The sequence below is a fragment of the Eschrichtius robustus genome, chromosome 1, assembly GCF_028021215.1.
Source record: "Eschrichtius robustus isolate mEscRob2 chromosome 1, mEscRob2.pri, whole genome shotgun sequence".
Lineage (NCBI taxonomy): Eukaryota > Metazoa > Chordata > Mammalia > Artiodactyla > Eschrichtiidae > Eschrichtius > Eschrichtius robustus.
In genome coordinates, this window is record NC_090824.1 from 36,087,497 (window position 1) to 36,113,948 (window position 26,452).

The 26,452-nt window shown below is 35.2% G+C and overlaps 1 protein-coding gene across 9 annotated transcripts in view; it reads right to left on the reverse strand.

The window, feature by feature from the left end:
- The window catches only part of FUT8 (fucosyltransferase 8), a 318,121-nt gene that overhangs the window by 35,914 nt on the left and 255,755 nt on the right, over positions 1 to 26,452 (reverse strand). For all 9 annotated transcript variants that reach the window (XM_068543987.1, XM_068544009.1, XM_068543973.1 and 6 more), the window contains one exon: positions 25,057 to 25,294. In XM_068543987.1, coding sequence (XP_068400088.1) covers positions 25,057 to 25,294 — 238 coding nt within the window. The remainder of the gene's footprint in view (positions 1 to 25,056; positions 25,295 to 26,452) is intronic.

Genomic DNA, 26,452 nt, shown 5'->3' on the forward strand with positions numbered 1-26,452 from the left:
CCCCACATGCCGCAGAGCAACTGGGCCCGTGAGCCACAACTGCTGAGCCTGCGCGTCTGGAGCCTGTGCTCCGCAACAATAGAGGCCGCGATAGTGAGAGGCCCGCGCACCGCGATGAAGAGTGGCCCCCACTTGCCACAACTAGAGAAAGCCCTCGCACAGAAACGAAGACCCGACACAGCCATAAATAAATAAATAAAATTAAAAGAGTTTCACTTAGACTGTTTCTACACATCATAACCAAAAGTACAAAAATAAATTGAACCTTACATTTAAAACTAAGATTTTCATGTCCCTTGTTATCGCTGCTTGTGACCATTACTATCATTATAATAAAACATATTGTACTTTTTTTTTCAGTTTCAGAGAATTTTCACATATTAGTTCAGCTTATTTGCAACAGAGCTCCTTATTCTCCTTAACAAGACCTACCTTCAAGAGAAACTATCTACCAGAGCCTAACCTACTGAAGTTTTACTGAAGCCTAAGCAACCTGAGGGGAGGGAAATATCCATCTCAAGTTCACCAGAAGACAGACCTAATCATAGGACTATAGAATACTTCCTTTCCCCCATGCCACATTACTACATCAATAGAGCTGCTGAATAATAACAAAGGATTACAGCTGAAAGAACTGCCTATTAAAGGAGTCTCTAAGAAAACCTAAAAAAAAAACAAGGGAGATGAAAAAATGAGGACACTAGAGGAAAATTTAGCATCTGACACCACAGCTACAGCTAATAGTAAACACAGCCTAACTCCTAGCCAGATAAACAAAACCTCACACTAAAGGCCTATCTATTTCAGTTCAGTTTTTACCTAATACATCATGTCCAGTTTTCAACAAAAAATTGTAAGATATGCTAAAAGGCAAAAAAAGAAAATACAGACTGAAGGAACAAAGCAACCACCAGATCCAGACTCATATATGGCAGACATTTTAGAATTATCAGACCAGGAACTTAAAATAACTATGATTAATATCTCAGGATTCTAATGAAAAAAGTGGACAAGCTTCAAGAAGAGATGAGTAATATAAGCAAAGAAATGGAAACTCTAAGAAAGAATCAAAAGAAAATGCTAGAAAACACTGTAACAGAAATGAAGAATGCCTTTGATGGGCTCATCAGTAGGCTGGACATGACCAATGAAAGAATCAATGAGCTTGAACATATGACAACATAAACTTACAAAACTGATTGGAAAGAGAAAAAAAATGAAAAGGATGAAACAGAATATCCAGGAACTATGACACAATTACAAAAGGGGAACATATATGTAATGGGAATGCTAGAGGAGAAGAAAGAGAGAAGGGAAGAGAAGAAATATTTGAAGTAATAATGCCAGAGAAATTCCCAAAATTAATGACAGACACCAATCCACAGATGTAGGAAGCTCAGAGATAAATACCAAAAAAAAAAAATCTATACCATGAATGCTATACTCAAACTACAGAAAATCAAAGACAAAATCTTGAAAGAAGTCAAGGAGGTAGGGGGAAACCTTATCAATAAAGGAACAAGAATAAGAATTACATAGGCCTTCTATTCAGAAACCATGCAAGCAAGAAGGGGGTGGAATAAAATACTTAAGTTTTGAAAGAATGAAAACCCAGCTACTTAGAATTCTGTATTCAGTAAAATTGCCTTCAAAAGTCAAAAGGAATGAAGACTTTCTCAGACAAACAAAAATTGAGGGAATTTGTCACTAGCTTCAGAGAGAAGGAAAATGGTATGTCGGAAACTCATATATTCATACACATGTATACAGAAAAGAGTATTAGAGAAGGAATAAATGAAAGTAAAATTAAATCTTTTCTTTTTCTTATTCTTTATTAATCCAAGAGATAACAGTTTATTCAAAGTAATAACAGCAACAAAATATTTGGTGGTCAAGCTTATAGAAAAGTGAAATAAATGATAACAATGCTTTAACAGATGAGAGGAAGGAATTGGGAATACTCTGTTATAAGGTATTTGAAGCGCCCATGAAGTGGTGGTATACTGTTATTTGAAAGTAGACTTGTAGTAGTTATAAATGTGTATTACAATCCTTAGGGCAACTACTTAAAAGAGAAGTTGTAATTTATATGCTAAGACAGGAGAGAAAATGGGGTCATATATAATGATCAGTTAAAACCAAAGAAGGCAGATGAATAGAGGAAGATAATAAAGAAACAAGGTCAACACATAGAAAAGTCACAAGTATGGTTTATATTAATCCAACTTTATCAATAATCGCTTTAAATGTAAGTGGCCTAAATCATCTGATTAAAAGACAAGGACTGTCAGTGGATTAAAAAGCAAGACCCAACTATACGTTGTCTACTACTTTAAGTATGAAGACACAGAGACATTAGAAGTGCTAATTAATTAATTAATGCTAACATTAATCAAAAGAAAGCTGGAGTAGCTCTATGAATTTCAGACAAAGCAACAAAAATTACCAGTGATAGAGAGAGGCATTATATAATGACAGAGGGTCAATTCTCCAAGAAGACATCACTATCCTTAAAATGTATGTGCCTAATAAAAAGGTGTAAGATTATATGAGGTAAAACCTGTTAGAATTGGAAGAATAAATTCACTATTTATTTTAATTCAAGGATTATTCACAAATTCACTATTAGTTAGAGACATCAACACCACTCAATCAGTAATTGCCAGAACCAGCAGGCAGAAAACCAGTACAGATATAATTGAACAGGATAGTATCATCAATCAACTGGGTCTAATTGACATTTATGGAATACTTCATCCAATAACAGCAGAATGCACAGTCTTCTTAAGCTCACAGGGAACGTTCACCAAGTTAGATCATATTCTGGGCCATAAAACACACCTTAACAAATTTAAAAGAACAGATATCATATGAAGTATGCTCTCAGACCACAATGAAATTAAATGAGAGATCATTAACAGAAAGATAGCTAGAAAATCCTAAGATATTTGCAGATTAAACAACACACTGATAAATAACACAAAAGTCAAAGAAGAAGTCTCAGGAAATTAAAAAACTTTTTGAACTAAATGAAAATGAAAATAAAACATCAAAATTTGTGGGGTGCAGCAAGAGCAGTACTTAGGGGGAAATGTGTAGCATTAAACGCACAAATTAAAAAAGAAGAGCCAAAATCCATTATCCAACTTAGGAAACTGGAAAAAGAAGAGTAAATTAAGTCCAAAGTAAGAAGAAAAAATATCAATAAAATTGAAAGTAGGAAAAAATAGAGAAAAATTAACAAAACTAAAATAAAAGCTTATTCTTTGAAAAGATCAATGAAATGGATGAACCTCTAGTCAGGGTAACCAAGAAAAAAGGAGAGAAGACACAAATTACTAAGATCAGTAACGAAAGAGGGACCATGGCTACTGAACCTGTGGACATTCAAAGGATAATAAAGGAATATTGTGGGCAACTCTATGTCCACAAATTCAATGACTTAGATAAAATGGAGCAATTCCTTGAAAGACGCAGTCTACCAAAATTCATACAAGGAGAAATAAGTCATTTAAATAGGCCTATATTGGGGCTTCCCTGGTGGCGCAGTGGTTAAGAATCTGCCTGCCAATACAGGGGACACGGGTTCGAGCCCTGGTCTCGGAAGATCCCACGTGCCGCGGAGCAACTAGGCCCGTGTGCCACAACTACTGAGCCTGTGCTCTAGAGCCCACGAGCCACAACTACTGAAGCCCACGCACCTAGAGCCCGTGCTCCGCAACAAGAGAAGCCACCACAATGAGAAGCCTGCTCACCGCAACAAAGAGCAGCCCCTGCTCGCCACAACTAGAGAAAGCCCGTGCGCAGCAACGGAGACCCAATGCAGCCAAAAATAAATAATAAATAAATTAAAAAAAAAAAAAGGCCTATATTGACCAAAGAAATTGAATAAACAGTAACTTTCTAAAACAGAAAGCACCAAACACAGATAGTTTCACTGGTGAATAATACCAAATATTTAAGGAACAAATGATACCAATTCTTTACAATCTGTTCCAGAAAATAGAAGCAGAGTGAGCACTTCCCAACTCATTTTATGAGGATATCATTATACTAACACCAAAACCGCACGAAGACATTATAAGAAAAGAAACAGGCCAATATTTCTCATTAACATAGATGTAAAATTCTCAAGAAAACATTAGCAAATTAAATCTAACAATGTATAAAAAGAATTATACACCATGACTAAGTGGGATATACTCCAGGTTATTCAAGGTTCAACATCTGAAAATCAATTAATGTAATCCATCACATCAACATACTAAAAAAGAAAAATCATATAATATCAATAGATGCAGAAAAAGTATTCCACAAAATCCAATATCCATTCATGATTCATGATCCAACTCAATCTTTAGATTTAGCACAATCCTAATAAAAATCCCAGCAAATTACTTTCTGGATATCAACAGTGATTCTATAGTTTATATGGAAAGACAAAAGACTCAGAATATCCATCACTACTGAAGAAAAAGGCCAAAGAGGACTGATATTACCTGACTTCTAGACTAACTAAAAAGTGACAGTAATCAAGACAGTGAAAGAATAGACAAATAGATCAATGGAACACAACAAAGAGCCCATAAACAGACCCACACAAATAAAGTCAACTGATCTTTGACAAAGGAGCAGAGGCAATCCAATAGAGAAAGGACAGTCTTTTCAACAAATGGTGCTGGAACAAATGGATATCCACAGGCAAAAAAAAAAAAAAAAAATCTAGACACTAACCTTATACCTTTCACAAAAATTAACTCAACAAAGATCATAGACCTAAATGTAAAATGCAAAACAATAACACTTTCAGAAGATAAACATGGGAAAAAATCTAGGTGGCCTTTGGTTTGGCAATGAGTTTTCAGATACAACACCAAAAGTACCATCCATAAACGAAAAAACTGAAAAGCTGGACTTCATTAAAATTAAAAACTTCGACTCTGTGAAAGACATTGTTAAAAGAATAAAATGAAAAGCCACAAATGGGAGAAAATATCTGATAAAGGACTTACATCCAAAAATTTAAAAGAGCTCTTAAAACTCAACAATAAGAAAACAACCCTATTATAAAATGGGTGAAAGAGCTGAACAGAGACCTCACCAAAGAAGATATATAGATGGTGAATTAGCATATGAAATGATGTTCAACATTACAGGTCATTAGTACATTGCAAATCGAAACAGGATACCAGTACATGCCTATTCGAATGGTTAAAATATGAAACAGTGACACCACTAACGCTGGGGAGGATGTGAAGCAACAGGAACTCTCATTCATTCCTGGTGGGAATACAAAACGGTAGCGCTACTGTTACGGACTCAATGTTTGTGTCCTCCCGAAGCTGATACACTGAAGCTCCTCTAACTTCTGATGTGATGGTATTAGGGAGTAGGGCCTTTGGGAGGTAATTATGTTTAAATGAGGTAATGAGAGAGGGCCCCAATGTTGGGATTATTGCCCTTACGAAGAAGAGGAAGAGACACCAGAGTTTCCTCGCTCTATCATGTGAGGATACAGCAAGAAGGCAGCTGCCTACAAGCCAGGAAGAGGTCCCCTTAAGAAGAACCAAATTTGCTGGCACTCTCATTTTGGACTTCCCAGCCTCCAGAACTGTGAAAAATAGTGTCCTGTTTAAGCCACTCAGTCTGTGGTATTTTGTTATAGCAGCCCAAGCAGACTAAGACAGCCACTTTGGAAGACAATTTGGCAGTTTCTTACAAAGCTAAACATAGTCTTACCATACAACTCAGCAATCCCTCTCTTAGGTCTTTACCCAAATTAGTTGAAAACTTATGCCCACACAAAAACCTGCACGTGAATGTTTATACTTGCTTTATTCATTACTGCCAAAAATTGAAAGCAACAAAGATGTCCCTCACAATAGGTGAATGGATAATGTTTATCCATACAATTCAATAATATTAGCAATAAAAACAAATGCGCTGTCAAGCCACAAAAAGACATAGAGGAACCGTTTTTAAAAAAAGCAGTCAGAAAAGACTTCATAACATATGATTCCAACTATATGACATTCTAGAAAAAGCAAAATTATAAAGACAAAAATCAGTGATTGACAGAGATGGTGAGTAGAGAGAGGAGTGAATAGGTGGAACACGGGATTTTGAGGGCAATGAAACTATTCTGTATGATTATGTAATGGTAGATGCACGACATGATGCATTTAGCAAAACCCACAGAACTATACTACACAAAAACTGAACCCCAATGTAAACTACAGACCTTAGTTAATAATAATGAATCAACATTGGTTCATCAATTGTAACAAATGTACCACATCAATGCAAATGTTAACAATAGGGGAACTGGACCACGGAAGGAGAACAGGGAAGGAAAAAAGAGGGAACTCTGTACTTTCTAACAAATATTTTTGTAAACCTAAAACTGCTCTAAGAAATAAAGTCTATTAATTAAAAAATACAAGCATTCAAAAAAGACTAAAAGAATACACATACACACACATATATTTAAGTCGTATTTTTATTTTCTTTTTATATTTTCTAAACTTTATGGGTTTTTCAACAATAGGTATTCATTGCTTTATATTTAAAAAAATTACTTTAAAATAATTATGCCAAATAGAAGGAATATATTTAGCATTAAGCGAACAACAATATGATCCAGATGAAACTAAATCCAGAAAATTCTGATCTCTGACACTTTATCCAATTAACACAATCTCTAATCCTTCTTTTTCTTGTTTTATATTAATTAAAAATCATGCTACCTTCCCTTGGGATTGTTTTCTGGAGAGAACAAATGAGGAAAGTGCTTTAAAAATTAAAAACAAAGATACCACAGAAACTGTTAAAAATTATTAATGTTGAGAAAAAAATAAAGTGTTTCCTTTGACTGAAGAGGGAGCTAGGTCTGGGAAGGTTTCAATGAAACCTCTAGCCAACTAATAAAGGCTAAACTTATCACAAATTACAAGCACAAAGAGAGTGTTCTATTAAATCAAAGGCTTTTTCAGTTGAACCGGAAGCCTACGTGGAGAAACAGCTTAAATTCAATAAAGTATGAGTCATAAGTTACCTGAAACCTCTCCCCTGGAAAGAAACTTGTTCTATCTCGAAGTATTTAATTTCCACTTCAGGGCAGATGCTTTCAAGTTCACAACCTTAAGGATTTTCTGGTCAATATTGATACGAAGGCTATAATTTGATATAAGTGGAAATAACAGCTTTCTCAAAGTCCTCTTTCTTCTATGGCAAACAGAGACATAAAATTTGCCCTTATATATAACAGTTTCTTACTCTTTGCTAATTGATAGAATTTTAAGGCTTAAAAGAAATCAAAGAGATAATCAAGCCCCTTTCTCTATTTATTATCTCCAGACTGTTGTTAACAAAACAACTCTTAAAATTAACAACATTAATACTTTACTGAAATGCCTTTCATGTAATAATATGTCATATCCATTAACAGACCTCAACCATTCACTTAAGCCCATCTAAGTAGCTTGATCAGGTTCCATTAAGATAATGTACGGTTTCTTTCATTCCAGCATGCCATAGCTAAAGATTTATTTCATATTGAACTTTTTGAAAAAATGGATTCAAGAACAGGTGTCTCAGGCTAGATTCGGGACTGCATAAGTAAGCTTTGTGTTAGGGGATGATAAGAATACATTTAAAATTTTAATTGAAGAATGCCAGGCACCAGAAGCAAAAAGCATGCAATTCTAAAAAAATGCTAAATAAAGCCAGCTGCCAAAAAGGACAAGCTCACTGGTGGTTACAGCTGTTCACCATGATGCAACAATAACACGAAAGTTCTCTATTTCTTGAGGTATGTCTTATCCACTTGGTGGACTATGGCCTCTGCACATCATTTTTCTATACCCTGGGGTTAAGGTACCAAAGTGAAGGAAAAGTTACTTTTTGCATATCTACCATTTAATATTACCTACAATTACATCTCTTCTAATTAATTTAGGAGAGAGTTGACTGCATGATTCTTACTGTTCTATTTAATGGCCTCTGAGAGAATGTCAATTCTTCCATTTCGTGCCAAGAGGGAAAAATGTGTTCAAATCTCTGTTTTGAATTAGGAAATTGGGTATCGGATTGCAAATATGTGTTGTCTCTCATTCCAATGACAAAAGGGACTGTAAAATGACAAGTTAGGGAGAAAAAAAAGAGCCTGAGCTTTAACCTTCTCCTTATTTCTGGTAGTCACTAACCTAAACATAGAAAGGAGGAAAGACAGGAGAGAGCAATGGACTTTTTAAAAAAATCCACAAACTGAAGTCTTTTTCTGTATCTCTTACCTGTGGTCCCTGTTACAAAATAGCATTTGATTAATTAAACTAATTAAACATGGAGCTGAATAACAGCATATTATGTTTGACACTAAAAAAGCGATAGTTTTAAAATGCTAGTTTGCCCTTGACAAGAGATAATTTTGTCAAAATATAGCTTGCAGAACCATTTATTTCCCTGTTATTTTAAAGAATGGCATGGCTAGATAGAGGGTTCAGACTATTTTTTAGCCACAATGCAAACACTTCATTCAAACTTTCTCCAAATGATTCTTTTTTCCCCTTTTCCTTTAATCTGCTCAGCACACTAAAGACACAGGTAATTCATTTCAATGAGAGAGAACTGCAAGGCAGTCTATAAGAAATGGTATGGCAAATGCACAAATTTACAGAAGTGTTTTCTTATGCATCTGTGGCCACTCCTGATTTTACTCAATTACATAGGTAATTCCACTACTAAAATAGAGAGAAATATGTTTAAATAAATAGTTAAGGGCATATTACATTTGTTATAGTAAAATATGCATTAGTCTTTTTGTTAAACTGAAAATGCCACTGAACACACATTTTTTACATAAAATCAATTCCAAACAAAATATCTATATCAACATAAAAGATAGAAACCACAATTGCTATTTATCACTAATGTATATGTCTTTTCAGGCTAAGAAAAATGTTCAAAGAAGAAATTTCATTTAATCAAATGAGAAACATTTAATTTAAATGATCCACAGCAGACCAGGGAACAGTGATTTGTCCATATATACATTAATTACTTCAATACTAACATATTAATATTAATGATTCAGAAAAAGAAGTAGCTTAAAGCTATTATCAGATTTTTTTAATGTCACAAATATAGTCATAACATTTATTATTCATACAATGGATGCCAGTCTGCACAAACTACAAAATTAGGGAATCTTTATGCCTCCCCTGCCTTTATTTTTGGTGTTTGGAATATTGTTCAACTGACATGGAGTAATTTATCCTTTTCTCTCTTTGAGAGAAATCCCTCCATATCCAACCATTTGATTAATAATTTAACCGTCATATTCTAAATTATGTTAGCAGAAAATGCATCTCCTGATGTAGTTTAATACTTTCCTGCGTGCTTAACTTAGAAAGTACGAATCTTTCAGGGTGACATTCATTGTTTACATCCTTGCCACTATTTACAACAAAGGGCTGAGTAATAATAACAATGCCAATCCTATGTCATATCCTCAATTTAATTAAAACATTCTTAACAAGCAATTCTACATTAACTTGACTACTTTTGCCGATGTTCTTCAAAAGCATGGTTACATTTATTAATTGTTTTTCACAAATCATTGCTAATGTGTTATAAAATTATGTGTTGAATTCCTATAACTACAAAACCTATCACAAAAATTGCAATTACTCTGAATGTAAACATTGATTTTCAGTTTTACCTATTCTATGACAGTTAAGAATGAATGCAAAATGCAAGGTTTATTTAACTAAAGCACTAATATTTTCATACTTTTACAGCTGAAAAAATACCTGCACCTTCTATCAGATTTGTTTTGGAGTCCCTTGAGAAATGTAACATAATTAGCTATCAGACTGATTTTTCAGTCACATTCTACTAAAGGATGACTGAGAAGCAGATGGTTTAATGCTCTTTTCCACATAACTCAGCAAATCAGGGGCAGAAGGAAAAACAATGCCCAGGAGTTCTGATACTTTGGCACTACTCTAAGTAAGATGTAACAGGCACATAAGCATTTTTTATCACCATTCATCAAGCACTCCAAGTGTGCAGAATTCTATATCTAAGATTTCTGGTCATTTTACAACTTCTCCAAGACCAGTTCAAATGCCATTTCTTTTCATTCTTTTGGCTGGAATGACTGTACCTCCCAACCTTGGGAGGGTTTATATCTTTGGTCTCTTGTTTATATCTTTATAACATCACTAACCACGTGTTGCCTCATGAAACAGATATTTTTAAATGTTTGTGTTAATCTGCTATTTAGACTGGGAGCTTCTTGAGAACAGGAACTCTGTCTTAACCATCTACACTGAGACTGGCAAACTTGTCCTGTAAAGGGCCAGATAGTAAATATTTTACGCTTTGTAGTCCACATACATCTCTGTCACATATTCTCCTTTTTCTAAAAACAACCCTTTAAAAATGTAGCCGGCCTTATAAAACCAGGCTTTGGGGGCTATGGCTTGCTGATTCTGAGCATTAATGTTTAAAGATCAGTTTCTGAAGTCAGACTGGGGATTTATTACCTTTGGCAAATTATTGACCTATATAAAATGTGAATAATGATAGCACCTACAATATAGGTTTATTGTGAATATTAAATAAGATAACATATGCAAAGTGCTTAAGCACTGTTACCTGGTAAGGTTCACTAAATGTTAGCTATTGCTGTACATAATATTACTTTCATAATACCTGAGCTGGGAAAGTATTCAATAAATGTTTACTAAATCAAAGATATCCAAAGACACAGACATACACACGTATAGCTGAGATTTTGTATAGGAAAATGCTTTAGTCCATAAAGTACTTTTAAACTTAGCTATTTTTCAACATAGTATTTTTCAGTATAACAATAAGGCCATCATATTTTTAAAACATTTTGCAAACATTTCCATGCCTACGATCTTATGTGCACTGCATCAGAAATCTGTGAATCACATAGATTAGGCTATATTTCCTTTAGTTGATAGATTTGGAAACAGAGAGTAAAATTTTTCAAGGATCATTTTGCTTAGAGGCAATTTAATTAAAAACAAAACAAAAAAACCAAGATTTCACACTAACTGAGTGACAGTTATTGGCCTGTACTATTAGGCAAAAAGGAGACAAAATAAATCAGACAAGAATCTCAAAAAAGTCACTATAAATATAGTTAAAGAGACATGTAAACAAACTATTTAAATACAGTATATTCATAAGTGAGAACATGAGGTCAACTGGAGAGAAATATCACAAAGGAAGAGATACTAAAAGATAAACAGGAATTCATGGGGTGAAATGGAGGAAAGACATTCTAGAAAGAAGAAATATGTTCCCAGTATATAAATAAAAGTGCACAGAATTTTCAAGGAATAAATCTGTAGTTGAACTGGTGAGATCAGGAATCCAGGGCACATTTTGAGACGTGGGCAGTAGCAGAAGGGGCTTATTTATTGTATTCTAAGTAAGGAGTTAATATGTGTCTCTCTAGACACTGAGCAGCCATGGAAGTTTTTGAGAAACAAAGTCATATTTGATTTTGGAGATATCATTCTTCTGGCAGTGTGGAGAATGGATTAAAAGGGGATAAATTCTGAAAGCAGAGGGGATAGTTAGGAGACTATTAAACTAATTTTCCCATAGAGGGATTAAGCATATGAAGACAACTTAAAGATAAATATACTTCACTATGACCTAGCAACACCACTTCTAAGCACAGGTCCAGCTTTCTAATTAACATGACAAAATATTTGATGGAGGGGCTTCCCTGGTGGCGCAGTGGTTGAGAATCTGCCTGCCAATGCAGGGCACACGGGTTCGAGCTCTGGTCTGGGAAGATCCCACATGCCGCGGAGCGACTGGGCCCGTGAGCCACAACTACTGAGCCTGCGCGTCTGGAGCCTGTGCTCCGCAGCAAGAGAGGCCACGATAGTGAGAGGCCCGCGCACCGCGATGAAGAGTGGCCCCCACTTGCCACAACTAGAGAAAGCCCTCACACAGAAACGAAGACCCAACACAGCCATAAATAAAATAAATAAATTAATTAATTAAAAAAAAAAATAATTAAGCTGCCCCATGCAAATTTCCTATTAAAAAAAATTATTTCATGGAAGATAAAAACTTGAGGTGTAAGGATAGACATAAAAAGAGCAGTAGAACAGGAGAGAACAGAAATAGATCCATACATTGTCAATCAATTTTTGACAAAGGCACCAAGACAATTTGATAGTGAAAGGCCAGTTTTTCAACATGTAAGTCTGGAACAACTGGATAAACATATAGAAAACAATAAACCTCAACCCTTACCTCACACTACACACAAAAATTAATACGAGAGGGATCATAGACATAAATATAAAAGCTAAAAGTATAAGGCTTCTGGAAGAAAACATAAAACAGTATCTTTGCAACCTTAGGATAGGCAAAGATTTCTTAGGACACAAAAAGCACTAACTTTTATAGTTACAGAAAAAATCAATTAACTGGACTTTAATAAAGTTAAAATTTTTGATCTTCAAAAGATACTGTTAAGAAAATGAAAAGGCAAGCCACAGACTGAGAGAAAATATTTGTAAATCATGTTTCTGATAAAGAATCTGTATCTAGAATACACACATACACCCCTCCTATAAATTAAAAATAAAAAGACAAATAACCCAATTTTAAAAATTAGAAAAGACTTGAACAGACAAGGGTATTGGTTACATTATCAAAACTCATTGAATTATACATTTAAGATCTGTTTATTTCACCATAAATTAATTTTATCTCAAATTAATAAGTTCATGAAAAAGACCAAACAAATTTTAAAAAACTATTCACAAAGTTACAATGGTTGAAACTATATTAGTTTGTTAATTATTATTTTAGAGTAGGAGTCAGCAAACTTTTTTTGTAAAAAGCTAGATAGTAAATATTTTAGGCTTTGCAGGCCAGATGGTCTCTACTGCAACTATTCAACTCTGCCACTGTAGTATGAAAGTGGTCATAATATATTAACAACTGGATGTGGCTGTGTTCTAGTAAAACTTTATTTACAAAAACAGGTGGAGGGCTGAGTTTGGCTGAGGACCACTGTTTGCCAGCTCCCTTTTTAGAGCATAAGATTTTATTTGTAACACACCGCCATAGAGATCTCTGTAGCTTTGTCATATACCATCACCTCCCAGGTGATAATATGGGCAGTAAAAATATCTTTTACATATGGTATGATGTGGAAAAGTTTGATAAGCACTGCCCTAGAGAAACTAATACATATGAACAAGGAGACACACATAAAGATACTCAAAGATATATCTTTGTTTATAATGGCAAAAACGTGAAATAATTTAAACGTCCATCAATGAGGGAATCATGATACAAATGTATAATAAAATACAACAGGTGAATGAACTAAATGTCCACTTATTAACACATATATAATACAAATGGGTGCCTCTAAGATGGTCATTCATGACAAGCCATAAGATAATAATCTTTCCTCTGAAACAGAGATATCGCCTCACTTTTAAAATGTAGATATCATATTCTTAAAAGACTATCTAACCTTCTGAAGTCATTCCAGATACTAATGGCTAGACATTTCCAAAGGATGCATATGGATGCTCTATATATTCTAAAATCTCAATTTGGGTGACCCTATGGTTGGTACTGAATATAATCTAGAAAAAAAGGGACACAGAGTGTAATGTCTACTTTTGCCAATCCTATTATTGGGTATTCTCAACTGCATGGATCAAGACTGGCTAGAGATGGCAGCAGAAGCAGCTAATAAACCAGCCTACTCCCCAATTCCTACTGTCCAATTTCAGTGGACACAGCAAGATGGGCAGTGACAGCAGAGAAAAGAAAATACTGGTGATTTACCCTTTTTTCAACCGCTTTTTCCATTATGCCTTAAAATCCCATTGGAGTGTTCCAGGCTAGTTTATTCTTGGCCACAACCTAGACATACTACACAAATAGCTTCAAATATAATATTTAATACCCAAAAACTAGAGAGGAGAGGCGCATGCTTCAGTGCTTCAGTACTATGTTTTGGGTTGCTTAACTAAACATAATCTCTGCTGGTCTGAAAAACGTAGTTCCATCTAGTCAACAGACAGGTACCAGACGGATGGTCAGTCAAAGGCCCTCACTTTTATGTATTTCTAACATTGAAATCTTCCATTGTTAGTGTTTGGAAAAAACTTCAATGAAGCCTATCTCCACTTTTAGGCAAGTTACTTGGAAATCGCACCTTGGGTATGTTCAGATTCCTAAGCATTAATTTTGACACAGCTCAAATGGAGCAGAACCTTCACAGGAATTAATTCTTGATTCTTTTAGTATCACCTACATATTAGAGCTCCAAGACACCATGTTTTATTCCAAATCCCACTTCTCCCTCCCCAAATCATCATTTATCAGCTTGGAGAGCTAAAGAACTACCCGAAGACTGACGTTTTGTAAGGAAGGTTCCCTGATTGGGGTCAGTGATGGCTTTAGCTAAGAAGGCAACCCAGTCCCCCCAAATAAAGGGAAATAGGCCAAGTTTCCTTGACAGGAGCATAGTCTAGTCTCCAATTAGCCTAGATGCTGTGATTTTACTGGACAAACTAAATAAAACCCAAGAGAAGAAGGGGATGATCTTCAGTTGGACTGGGATTGCTGGGGAGCTAACGCTGGCTCTCAGTGAAAGGATGAGCTTAACTAAAGGGGCAGTAAAAATATCTTCACCTTGCTCCTCCATCATAATTTCCCTCTTCTCTTTTCATTTATATTTCTGAATGAGTTTCATAAAAAGCCATCAAGTACTTCTAAGTTTCATTAATGTTGGTTGTTAAAGTTTCTTAAAAGAAGCCCTGCTGAAATCCCATGACCCAATTATGCTATTTTTGTTATTTCGCTTTGTTCCCATAAAATTAAAGTGGTAATAACAACATATAGGGTGATTTAGAACATATAAAGCACTGTCAAATACAGTATCACTTTGAATCCTCATAACAACCCTGTAAGGTACATAGAACAGGTATTATGAAAGGTTGTGGGATACTAGTTAAAGTCACACAACTAATACCTTCTGATTTCATGTCAATGACATTGATCTGTCCTTGTAGACTATGCCTTTCCTCATTCTTTAAAGGCCCAGCTTATGCTCCCAATGATGCCTTTAATACCTTCAGCCAGAAACAGTTTCTCTATCTTCTGATGACCCACAAAATTCTATACCCCCGTTATGACACTTAACATATCCTATCTTTGTTACAATTACAGATCTGTGTGTCTTAATACACTCAGTGTAAGTTCCTGAAGGGCAGGGACTGGGTCTTATTTATCTTTCTATCCCCCACAGCATCTAGAAACACTCAAATTTTTACATGATGACTAGTGCACTTCCCTGCTTATGTGGGTGATCCACACATGTATAATTCCACCAAAGACCATGGCCTATTATTACTTCCTATTCCATAGAATTAGCCTATAATTTATATAAACCTGAGGAAGAGAGATAAGGAAATTCTAGATTTATATCATACCCAGAGCTCTGGCATATAAAACCAACCAAAAGGGCTAGGAGGCATTCTTAACTTTCTTTAGCATTTCAACAATTATCTTAATTATAGAATCATCCTAAATTTGAATGTGATCTACAGATTATAAACAAGTAAGACTCTTAACAAAATGCAACCAAATGACTGCATTTTGAAGAGAACATGAGAGAGAGAGAGAGAGAGGGGGCGGGGGGGGGGGGGAGAGATCAATGAACCAGGAGACTACTAGCTCATATTAGAATAAAAGATTCTTTACTTTATGAAAGGATTTCCTTTGGAATTCTTTTTTTATTCTTATCTCTATTTTTATTAAATAGATGCAGTGAAATTGAGATCATAGGTAAGAGGGATTTGCACATTATAAAATACTGTCAAATGTTATACAGTTTGCATAATGACAATCTATGCACAACTATTAATAATGTCAATAATATTATCCGACATTTATTGAGTACTCAATTTATGTCAGGTACTCTTCTATGTGTCTGACATGCATTTATCTCATTTAATACTCCCAGTAAGTCTATGAAGGAAGTACTATTATTATTCCCATTTTACTTTTTTAAGAAAAATTTTTTATTGGAGTATAGTTGATTTACAATGTTGTGTTAGTTTCAGGTGTACAGCAAAGTGAATCAGTTATACATATACATATATCCACTCTTTTTTTTTAGATTCTTTTCCCATATAGGCCATTACAGAGTATTGAGTAGAGTTCCCTGTGCTATACAGCAGGTTCTTATTAGTTATCTATTTCATATATAGTAGTGTGTATATGTCAGTCCCAATCTCCCAGTTTATCCCTCCCCCACCGCCATCCCTTGGTAACTATAAGTTTGTTTTCTACATCCGTGACTCTATTTCTGTTTTGTAAATAAGTTCATTTGTACTCTTTTTTTTTGAATTCTTTACATCAGGGGTCCCCAGACCGATACCAGTCCGGGACGTGTTGGGAACTGGGCTGCACAGCAGGAGGTGAGCAGTGGATGAGCGAGTGAAGCTTCATCTGTATTTACAGCCGCTCCCCATCACTCGCATTACCACCTGAGCTCTGCCTCCTGTCAGATCAGTGGCAGCACTAGATTCTCATAGGAGCACGAAGCCTACTGTGAACTGCGCATGCAAGGGATCTAGGTTGTGCGCTCCTTATGAGAACCTAACGCCTGATGATCCGAGGTGGAGCTGAGGCGGTGATGCTAGTCCTGGGGAGTGGCTGCAAATACAGATTATCATTAGCAGAGAGGTTTGACTGCACAGAGACCATAATAAATCAACTGCTTGCAGACTCGTCTCAAAACCCTATCAGTGAGTGGCAAGTGAAAAGACGTTCAGGGCTCCCACTGATTCTGCATTACGGTGAGTTGTATAATTATTTCATTATATATTACAATGTAACAATAATAGAAATAAAGTGCACAATAAATGTAATGCGCTTGAATCATCCTGAAACCATCCCCCTCACCACCCAGTCCGTGGAAAAACTGTCTTCCACGAAACTGGTCCCTGGTGCCAAACAGGCTGGGGACCACTGCTTTACAGAGTTCCACTAGAATGTTTAAAACATGACTTAATTTATAATAATTCAATTTACAGCAAATCTTTAAGAACACATTTATAACATAAAAGGTGTATCAGTACTTGCAAAAACACTGATAATTTCTGAGACAGGTATCAAGGTCATGTGGCCCAGACATTCCCACAGGAAATCCAGAGCACCTGGATTCTATTTCTAGCAACCTTGGATAGGTTCTAAATAGACTTAAGAGGATTTTTCAAAAACTTTTCCAGTGAAACTATTTTCACTCCACAATGACTTTGATGCTAATTATGTATTGCTACTTCCTAAATCGTATCTCTTTTTAATCTCTGAACTCATTCTGCCAGATCTTTGTCTAAAAAGAGCAAGATATATTGCTAAAAAAAATTCATTCTTATTGATAGACTATTTTCTTAAAAAAACAAAATCTACAATTTAGTAAAAGTGCCTCACACAGATTGCAGGGTAATAATTTCAGATTTGGACCAGGATGCAGGAGAGGTGGGTTTTCTTTCTTTCTTTTATTACATTTATTGTGCTCTGGTCAAGTGTTTGACATTGTGTAAATAACCCAGAAGACCTAGGTCCTGCTACCATCTGGAGTCTCCTTCAAGATAAAATAAATAGCTAAAAATTCGAACATAGAATAGTACTTCTTAAAGTTTTCCTCCAAAATGCTCCCAACAGCAGAGGAGGGTAAACTTAGACTCCTGAGGATATGAAGGCTGGACTAAACCTATGGGTTGAAGTCTGATGTTTCATCAAAATTTTCATTTTACACCATTATATATCCTGTTTGTTTTATTATCTGAAAATGATTTAGCTTACATATCAGCAAATAAAACTGATAGTCCAGAAGAATGTACCATGTTTATCCTGGCAGTTTGCAAACCTCTGACTCACTTTCCCCAGGTTTACTCATAACTCGATAGGAAAAGCATCTGTAGGATAAATACGGAAGTAAACATCTATGGTTGTGTTTAAGATGTGTGGGTACTCCGGGCAAAACTGTTGTGTGGATGAAGCTTCAGCTCCCTATTCCCATACTGTGTAACTATAACTGAGATACCATAGATATCTTTCTCTCTCCTGAAGTGGGAAGCTGAAGATAAAGGAGATATCATAGTGAAAGGTAGTTTGAGTTCTTCTGAGATACACATATATTCTAACTGGTATTTTACATTCCTGAAACAAAAATCTTCCTTTCTTTTATGGACCATGAACAGCAAAACCAGTCTTATATAGGCTGAAATAAAAGTCTTTACGTACCTGCAATGATACGTGTTTAGGTCAGTAATTCTCAAAAGAGTAGGGTGTAGGGCAGAGAGACCTATTAGAATCTTGAAGCAGGGATAGCGAGCTTTTCATCTACGCATGGTACCAATGCAGTCTTCAAATCTTCTCCATGAACCACCACCCCTTCCCCGCAAACACAGCCGGTTTTAAAAGCACTAACTATAGTGAGCTACTGTTACAGGTGGGAGTATACCTTCTATCTCAGGTGTGTTGGTATAGAAAAAAAAATTAAGGTAGCTGCAGAGAGACTCTGACTGGTGCAGAATTTTACTATGATTAAACGGTGGGTTTATTAAGCACAGAGATATTTTAGCACTTAGAGGTTATTCTCAGAAGTTATTTAATTTTACTATGATTAAATGGTAGGTTTATTAAGCACAGAGATATTTTAGCGCTTAGAGGTTATTCTCAGAAGTTATTTCTCCTCTCTGGATCTCTTTCAATTTTTCCATGTAACTTTATAATTTTAAAAGGGAAAACTATCTATGACGCTCTTATAAAGGCCTAGTTTTCATCTTAGAGAAAAAGGATAACTTTTCTATTGTTGCAGATTATAATCTAATAATGTATTCTATTATTATGTTTTTGTTTTAAAATTTGGGGACCAAACATAGCCAGTGAAAATAAACTGTATGTGAAAATCATCTTAATACCTTTTATAGCTCTTAATCATTTTCCCTTGTGATTATAGCCCTATAAAAGTGGATAGGGAGATAGGTACTGAGTATCATGAGCTTTCTTAGAATGAAACTGAGGTTCAGAAGCTATATTTAACTGCTGAAGTTCAGAAAGCTAAAAACAACAGAACTAAGGTCAGACATGGCTAAACTCAGAGACCAGTATCCCTTCCTCTTCCTCATATTACCGAAACAGAGAAATAAAGATATTTTTGCAGCACAAGAAATCTAAAATATTATATGCACTTATTTCATGTTTCTATTAATCAATCACCAAAGGCTGAAAATATTATTACTGTAAAAAATACTACATAGAAGTGTGTCCATAGCCTATCCTAATAGGTATGTCTATAGATTATCAACCATATTATTAGTTTATCAATCAGTCCATCTGAGATCAGCCATTATTAAGGATACAAGCTTGTTAGATTATTTAGATGACTCCAATAGACATCTGAGTAGTTTTGTAAATGTTACAAATACTAGTTTCACAGGAAAAAGTTAAAGTATAATTTAATTTGTGTTCAGCTTGCTGAAGATTTTCCTTTTGACCTTAGTGAGATATTTGCTTAAACGATAGAACTAACATATGATCCAGCAATCCCATCTCTGAGTAATATATCCAAAGGAAATGAAATCACTATCTTGAAGAGATATCTGCACCCCCATGTTCACTGCAGCATATTTACAATAACCCAGACATGGAAACAACTCAAGCATCCACTGATGGATGAAAGGATAAAGAAAATATTATATATATACATATATGTATATATACACACATAATGCAATATTATTCAGCCATGAGAAAGAAAGAAATCCTGCCATTTGCGACCACATGGCTAGGTCTTGAGGATATTACACAAAGTGAAGTAAGTCAGTCAGAGAAACACATGCACTGTATGATCTCCCTTGTATGTGGAATCTAAAAAAACAAACTCATAGGAACAGAGAACAGACTGGTGGTTGCCAAAGGTGAAAAGAGGTGGGGTGGGGGTGGGGGTGGGGAAGGTTGGGGGGAAAAGGGTGACGGTGGTCAAAAGGTACAGGCTTCCAATAAAAGGACATATAAGCCCTGAGGATGTAACATACAGCATGGTGACTATAGTTAATGATACTGTATTGTATATTTGAAGGTGACTAAGAGAGTAAATCTTAAAAGTTCTCATTACAAGAAAAAAGTTTGTAAGCATGTGAGGTGATGGATGTTAACTAAACTTATGACAGTAATCTTTTTGCAGCATATACATACCAAATCATTATGCTGTATACCTTAAACTAATACAATGTTTATATGTCAATTATATCTCAATAAAATTGGAAAAAAATTGCTCAACCAAGGTAGAAGACTAAATTACCTTCCTATTCTCTCTATAAAAAATGGTAATGCAAAATTGTTATCATACGGAGATTATCCAAATTTTAAATAAAATGCAGGAAAAACAGCATTACAGAAGTGCTTTAGGCAGTTAATAAAAATATAATGTTTTTTTCTGGAGTATATGAGTTTGTGGTATTTGTCAGCTTTCAAAACTTTACTGAGTGAACGCTAAAAAATATTAAAAATGAAATTTTTAATTAAGGAGTTTAATGGCTCCTAGATGACACCAAGAGCCAGCTGAAAGCAATCTGGCTTCTAACTTTGCCCAATCTCCGAAGCAAAAACAAAACAAAGAGCTCTGACACTTGAATTAAAACCTGGGTTTTAGGGAGGAACACAATCATACAACCATCTAAACGTAAACCCTATAAGTAACACGTGTTTTCAAAATGAAACATAAGTCTCTCAGTATTCAAACTTTGCAATGAACTATTTCTAGTTTCCCCAATGACTTGATGTTCTCTTGCCTCTTTTCACATGTTGTGCCCAATGACAGAAAATTCTTCTACCATATCTCTACCTGGCTGACTCCCACTCTTATTTTGGGTCTCAGCTTAAAAATCACTTCCTCCAGAAGAATCCCAAATACATGTTAGATATGTGCTTTAGAGTACTATGGACTTACCCATATCACGATAAATTTTAATTGTTCATTCAAGTTGTCTGCCTTTCCCCCTAGGCTGCCCCTGACAGCACGTAGTCCAGCATGGTGCCTAGCACATAGCAAGTGCTTTTATTAAATTACTTCTAGTTTAAGGTTGCCTCCATGTAAGGATGCCAACTAAAACTCTTTGACCAAAACCTTTTTTTCAAATGAGGTATGGAGAGAAGGTAACCATCCAATTTAGGTAATTAAATACAGCAAGTGGCAATCTACTTAAACATGCACTTAAATCAGACACCTCTAGGGCATTAAATTTTATCATATTTACGAACAGTTTCTTACTAGTCGTCATTTTCATTTAAAAGAAAGCTTTTCAATTAGATTTATCAAATTAAGTAATTCAGTTCAATTTATGACAATCAAATACAAGAGGAGGAAATGTAAAACACCCAAATGGTTTAACTGCTAATCTGAGTAAATGTGCAATTTTTAGAATGGAAAAAATTGTGGAGAAATGAGTTTAAATAGCTGAGGTTCCCTATTGCTAAATCATTTATTCAAGAGTATTTCTAGCAACTAGAAAAGCATCTTGGAAGCTGGTCGCCATATATAGCCTAAAACAGTCAAAATACTTTTAAAAACAAATGAATTTTTGTTGAAAGATTCTTCAAACTATTAAATACCAAGATTCCCATTCTGAATTATCATAAGGAATGTAGTTGGAAGAATCAGGTCTATGAACATGTAGTTAGTTCAGGTTTAGGAAACATTTTGCGATACAGAAGAATAACTGACCATTTTATCAACAACTTTAGAAGAGACAGGACATCTATAGGTGACAGGGAAACGTTATTATTAACTGGAAGCATAATTTTTAATATTTTGCTTCACTAAACCAAATTATACTACAAAGGATACGGTTTCATACACAAATATAAAAAAAATGAAGGAGAAAAAAAGCACTCAACTTACACCAAGGCATGATTTGGCTATTCAAATGATCAAATGTGCATACTAATTCCTGTACTGGTGACAGATCTGAACAGAAATCACTAAATTCCACCTGCAAGCACATCACGTCAAGTGTGTATGAACAATAATAATCTCATGGCAGTGGTGCCAAGGGAAATATCCCAAGGCTCTTTGTACAAGTCAGAACAATAACAGATTTAGTTGATTTATGGCTAACTGGAGGATTAATGTTATTAAATTTCATTCTGATTCCTCTGATTCTAGAAATAGGTTAGTTTCTCCAAAAGGTACATATATAGATAATATATATAAACAGATACAGAAGTGGATGTCAACCATACTTCTCATAAAAATGAAAGTATTCTAAGTTCAAACATAAACTTCTTCCTTCTTTTAGATATAAGATTAGCATCTAAATTATTTTAGTTATAATGAGTTCTGCAAGAATATTGAAAATAACTGCTAGTTTAATTAATTAAAGGTGTCCAATAGGCACAGTTTAATTCATTAGCATGGAGAAAAATATATGATTTTATATAATACCTGCAGTTATAAAGGAAGTATCTATTTAATTAAAATTATAATTCTATGCTACCATGATAAAATGATTTCTTTGATCAGGGATGGCAAATGACTAAGGAGAAAATACCATTGGTAACTCTTCAGTGCCTAAAATTATATGAAAGATTTGGAAAAAGTTACAGAATAGGGGGAGGAAAGAGGACAGAGATATTAAATTCGTCATCTTATTTAGTTCCCAAACATTCAGGACAGTTTCTAATCATTATTCTGCTAAGTAAGGTGTTTGACATGAGCTTACTAGGAAGGACTTAAACTGGATGTAGGTAGAGTGAATGTACTAACCAGAATTCTGTCATTTGTAAGCTGTGTGATCCTGGAAAAGCCACTTAGTATCTACCAGGCCTCAGATTCCACATAAATAAAGGAAGGATAATTTCTAGAACCTGTTTAATTGTAATGTCAAGAAATTCTGAATGTTTCAAATTCAAGCCATTGTTAATCTTCATGTTCTGTAGTTGCCACTACAGACTACAAGATGTATGAGGAAGGCTTACAATCAAACAAACCAAGTAACTAGTTGTAACATATAGGCATGGCCAACCTACACACTGAATTTGACGAGTCTAGTGAGGCTAACCTTTTACTTTTTTATTAACTGACTGCTACTCAGAAAGCTGCCTCTCCCTAGAAACAGTGAAGCATAAGAACTTTGTCCTACGCCAGCTATATGCTTCCACAATCAAAGAAACCTGAAACTGAACTAAGTTCCCAAAATGAAAAAGTTAGCCACAGTGAGACTGACAGAGTTGCTTTTCCTGTATCTTCCTAACCTTGACATCTAATCTGTACCAGCTATAAACTACAGACCAGTCAATGGAAGAGGTAACCTCAAAACTAAAACTCAGGTAGGTTCTAGATGAAGAGGTTCACTTTAAAATTTGAAGTGAGTTACAAAGAAAAAAATATGCTGATATACCAAATAAGGTTCCTAAAGAATCCTACGGAAAACAAAACTCACATCACAAGATAATACTTTAAATCCATATAGCTCATTTTACAGAGCAACTTAAAGCATTTTATAGAAATTACCCAATTGACTTTCTTGACACTTCTGTGAAGTCAAGTATTACCTGTATTTTCCAAAGAAGGCAAAAAGAAACAAAGGAACTAAAGTTATTTACTTTGCCAATGACATAGCTCTCTATTGCACATCTAGGGTTTTAACTTGTGAAAAAAGGTGCTCAGCTCCATAAGAAATTACATTAACTGAAATGCCTCAGCATTTTGAAAAATACTGGAGTTCTCACAAGATGTGAGTGCAGAGATAATGTACTGACTTACTTCGCATTTCACCTGGTCACTTAGTTCAATATCTGCCACACTGTCGGTACTCAATGAATAAGGGCTATTAAAGATAGCTAACAATTACTAGAGCTCATATATCAGGTACTGTGCTAAGTGCACTATACATATTAGTTCATTTAATCCCACCAACAACTCAAAGAGGTAAGTGAATTATTACTTTTCATTTTACTGATGAGGAAATGAAGGCCTAGGTTAAGTAACTTGCCCAAGATTACAAAATGATACAGCAAAGATTTTACAAAGGTAGCCCAACTTGGGACCTTGTTTAAAGATCGTCGTTGTAGAAAGAATAAGAGACTAGCAGTAAGAAACTCTATCTATACTCTATTCCCTCTATCACCAAGTCCTTGGAGAGAAGAGAAATTTCTTGCTGATCTTTGTATCTCTTCTCAGGCTTAGCATGGTACCTTAATCACATTATTCCTCATTAAATGTTTCCTGAATAAAATTAAAATCACATAAACAAATTAGGCTTCATTGTCCTCAACTGTAAAATGGAGATAAAGGTACCTGCACTGTCTGCCTAAGTCGTTCTCATAGTGTGGTCCCTGCACCTGGAAACTTCGTCAGAAATGCAAGTATCAGGCCCTACCCCAGGCCTACTGAATCAGAAAATAGTATTTTCTGATTCAAGGTGATTCTCACACATGCTGAAGTTTGAGAACCACCAGTCTACCTTAAAGGATAATTTGGAGGATCAAATGAGTACAATAATGTGAAAGCACCCAAAAAAGTGAAGTATATCATCATCATAATCATTAAAAGAGTAAATTATGTTCCTTGAAAAAACTTAGTGATTTTGCTAGATCCGGATAAAAATGAACATCAGTAATGGAATTATCATGAGGGAATTCCCTGGTGGTCCAGTGGTTAGGACTCTGCACTTTCACTGCAGGGGGCACGGGTTTGATCCCTGGTCGGGGAATTAAAATCCCCGCATGCTGCGTGGCACAGCAAAAAAAGAAAAAAAAAAAAAGGAAGAAATTGATCATGAAACATGTTGTGAATAAAATATTATTATTCCAGACTTTATCTGGATAATGTATAGCATTCACGGATGCAGAGAAAAAGACGACTATGAGCCATAAGGTTGTACGTAGAAATCTGATAACTTGGTTATGCAGCGGTTCCACACAGAGAGATGACAAACTACACAGGCTTCTTACCTGACCAGTGTCCAGTGGAGATGCCAGATCTGTCTGTGCAGGTCTCACTTACAGGTCTAAACACAGTTTCCCATCCTCCAGTAGCATAGCGCCAATTGTGAGATTCCAAGATGAGTGTTCGCTGGGTGCCATATGCAATCATGAAGCAGTAGACCACATGATGGAGCTGACAGCCATAGCCACAGCCTTTGTTGATATTACACACTAGCTTCTTGGCTTTGCTGCAGTCCTTGGGATTCTGTCAGTAAGGAAGAGAAACAAAGGTGAAGATAAGCTGTACTGAGAGGTTAACTTCTCTTTATAGGTGACAAATGTCAAAAATCATATAATAAGCCAGGACTAATCCAGTATATCTTATTAATTAAGCAAGGAATTCAGCTTTAAGATTATATTTCAAAGAATCCACTGACAATTTTATGTGCATACTTATGGAGGTGGCAGTGAAAAAGACCAGTTACTTTGGAAACATCACTAAACAAACATGAAATTAAGCAGTTACGTTTTAAAAAATACTCTTTCACTTCTCTATCACTCAGAACATGCAAGTATGATCTTCTCTGAACTCAAAGTTGCACACACTGAAATCTTTATGAAAGAAGCAAAATAGTTTGCTTATTCCATGTGCAGTTCAGCATTCTGAGATTATTACCTTCACTGATGAAACAAATCATCTTAAAAGAAAAACCATAATTTAACTAATAATTCCATCTATTCCAGAATTCGAGATGTCACCAACAAAATGTACTTTTTCATTATGGAAGTAAAGCCACTGAGTAAAAGGATATCTGAGTTCAACAATTAAAAAATATCAGTCCTGGGACTTTTTCAAAAAACCAGTATTGATGATACCAGTAATTTTTAAAATAAAATGTAGAGCATGTTTTATATTGGATGTATTGAGAATGTGCTATGCCAATTTTTAATCAGGAGATCCATTTTTAATATTTACATGTTTTGCTATAAGATGAATAGCAAGTGGTTAAAACATTTAATATTATCTGACAGTGGGTGCAATGGGGTTAAGCAAACGTGAAAAATTCTTTTTTCCTATTCTAAAGTTTCAATTCCACTGTAATTTGCATGGGCTGTTGCTAAATATCCCTAGGCATCTTAGTTCTTCAAATAAAAATTTGTTTTGACAAGGACTCCTTAGCCTGAGAAATTTTTCAAGCTGTTCTGTCTGCAAGGGAAGAGAAAGGATGGGTACCTTCAGGAACAGAATCTTTTCTTCCACATAGCAAGAAGCAAGGTAATCAGTTCTCAATTTATATGAGCCTTTAATAAAGCAGTTGCCAAACCACAAATCTACAACTATTTTCTAGGGATATCATCTGCTCTGTAAAGTAGAGTCCTAGAAACAAAAGCTAGGATGGTAAGGCTATAAAATGATTCTGAA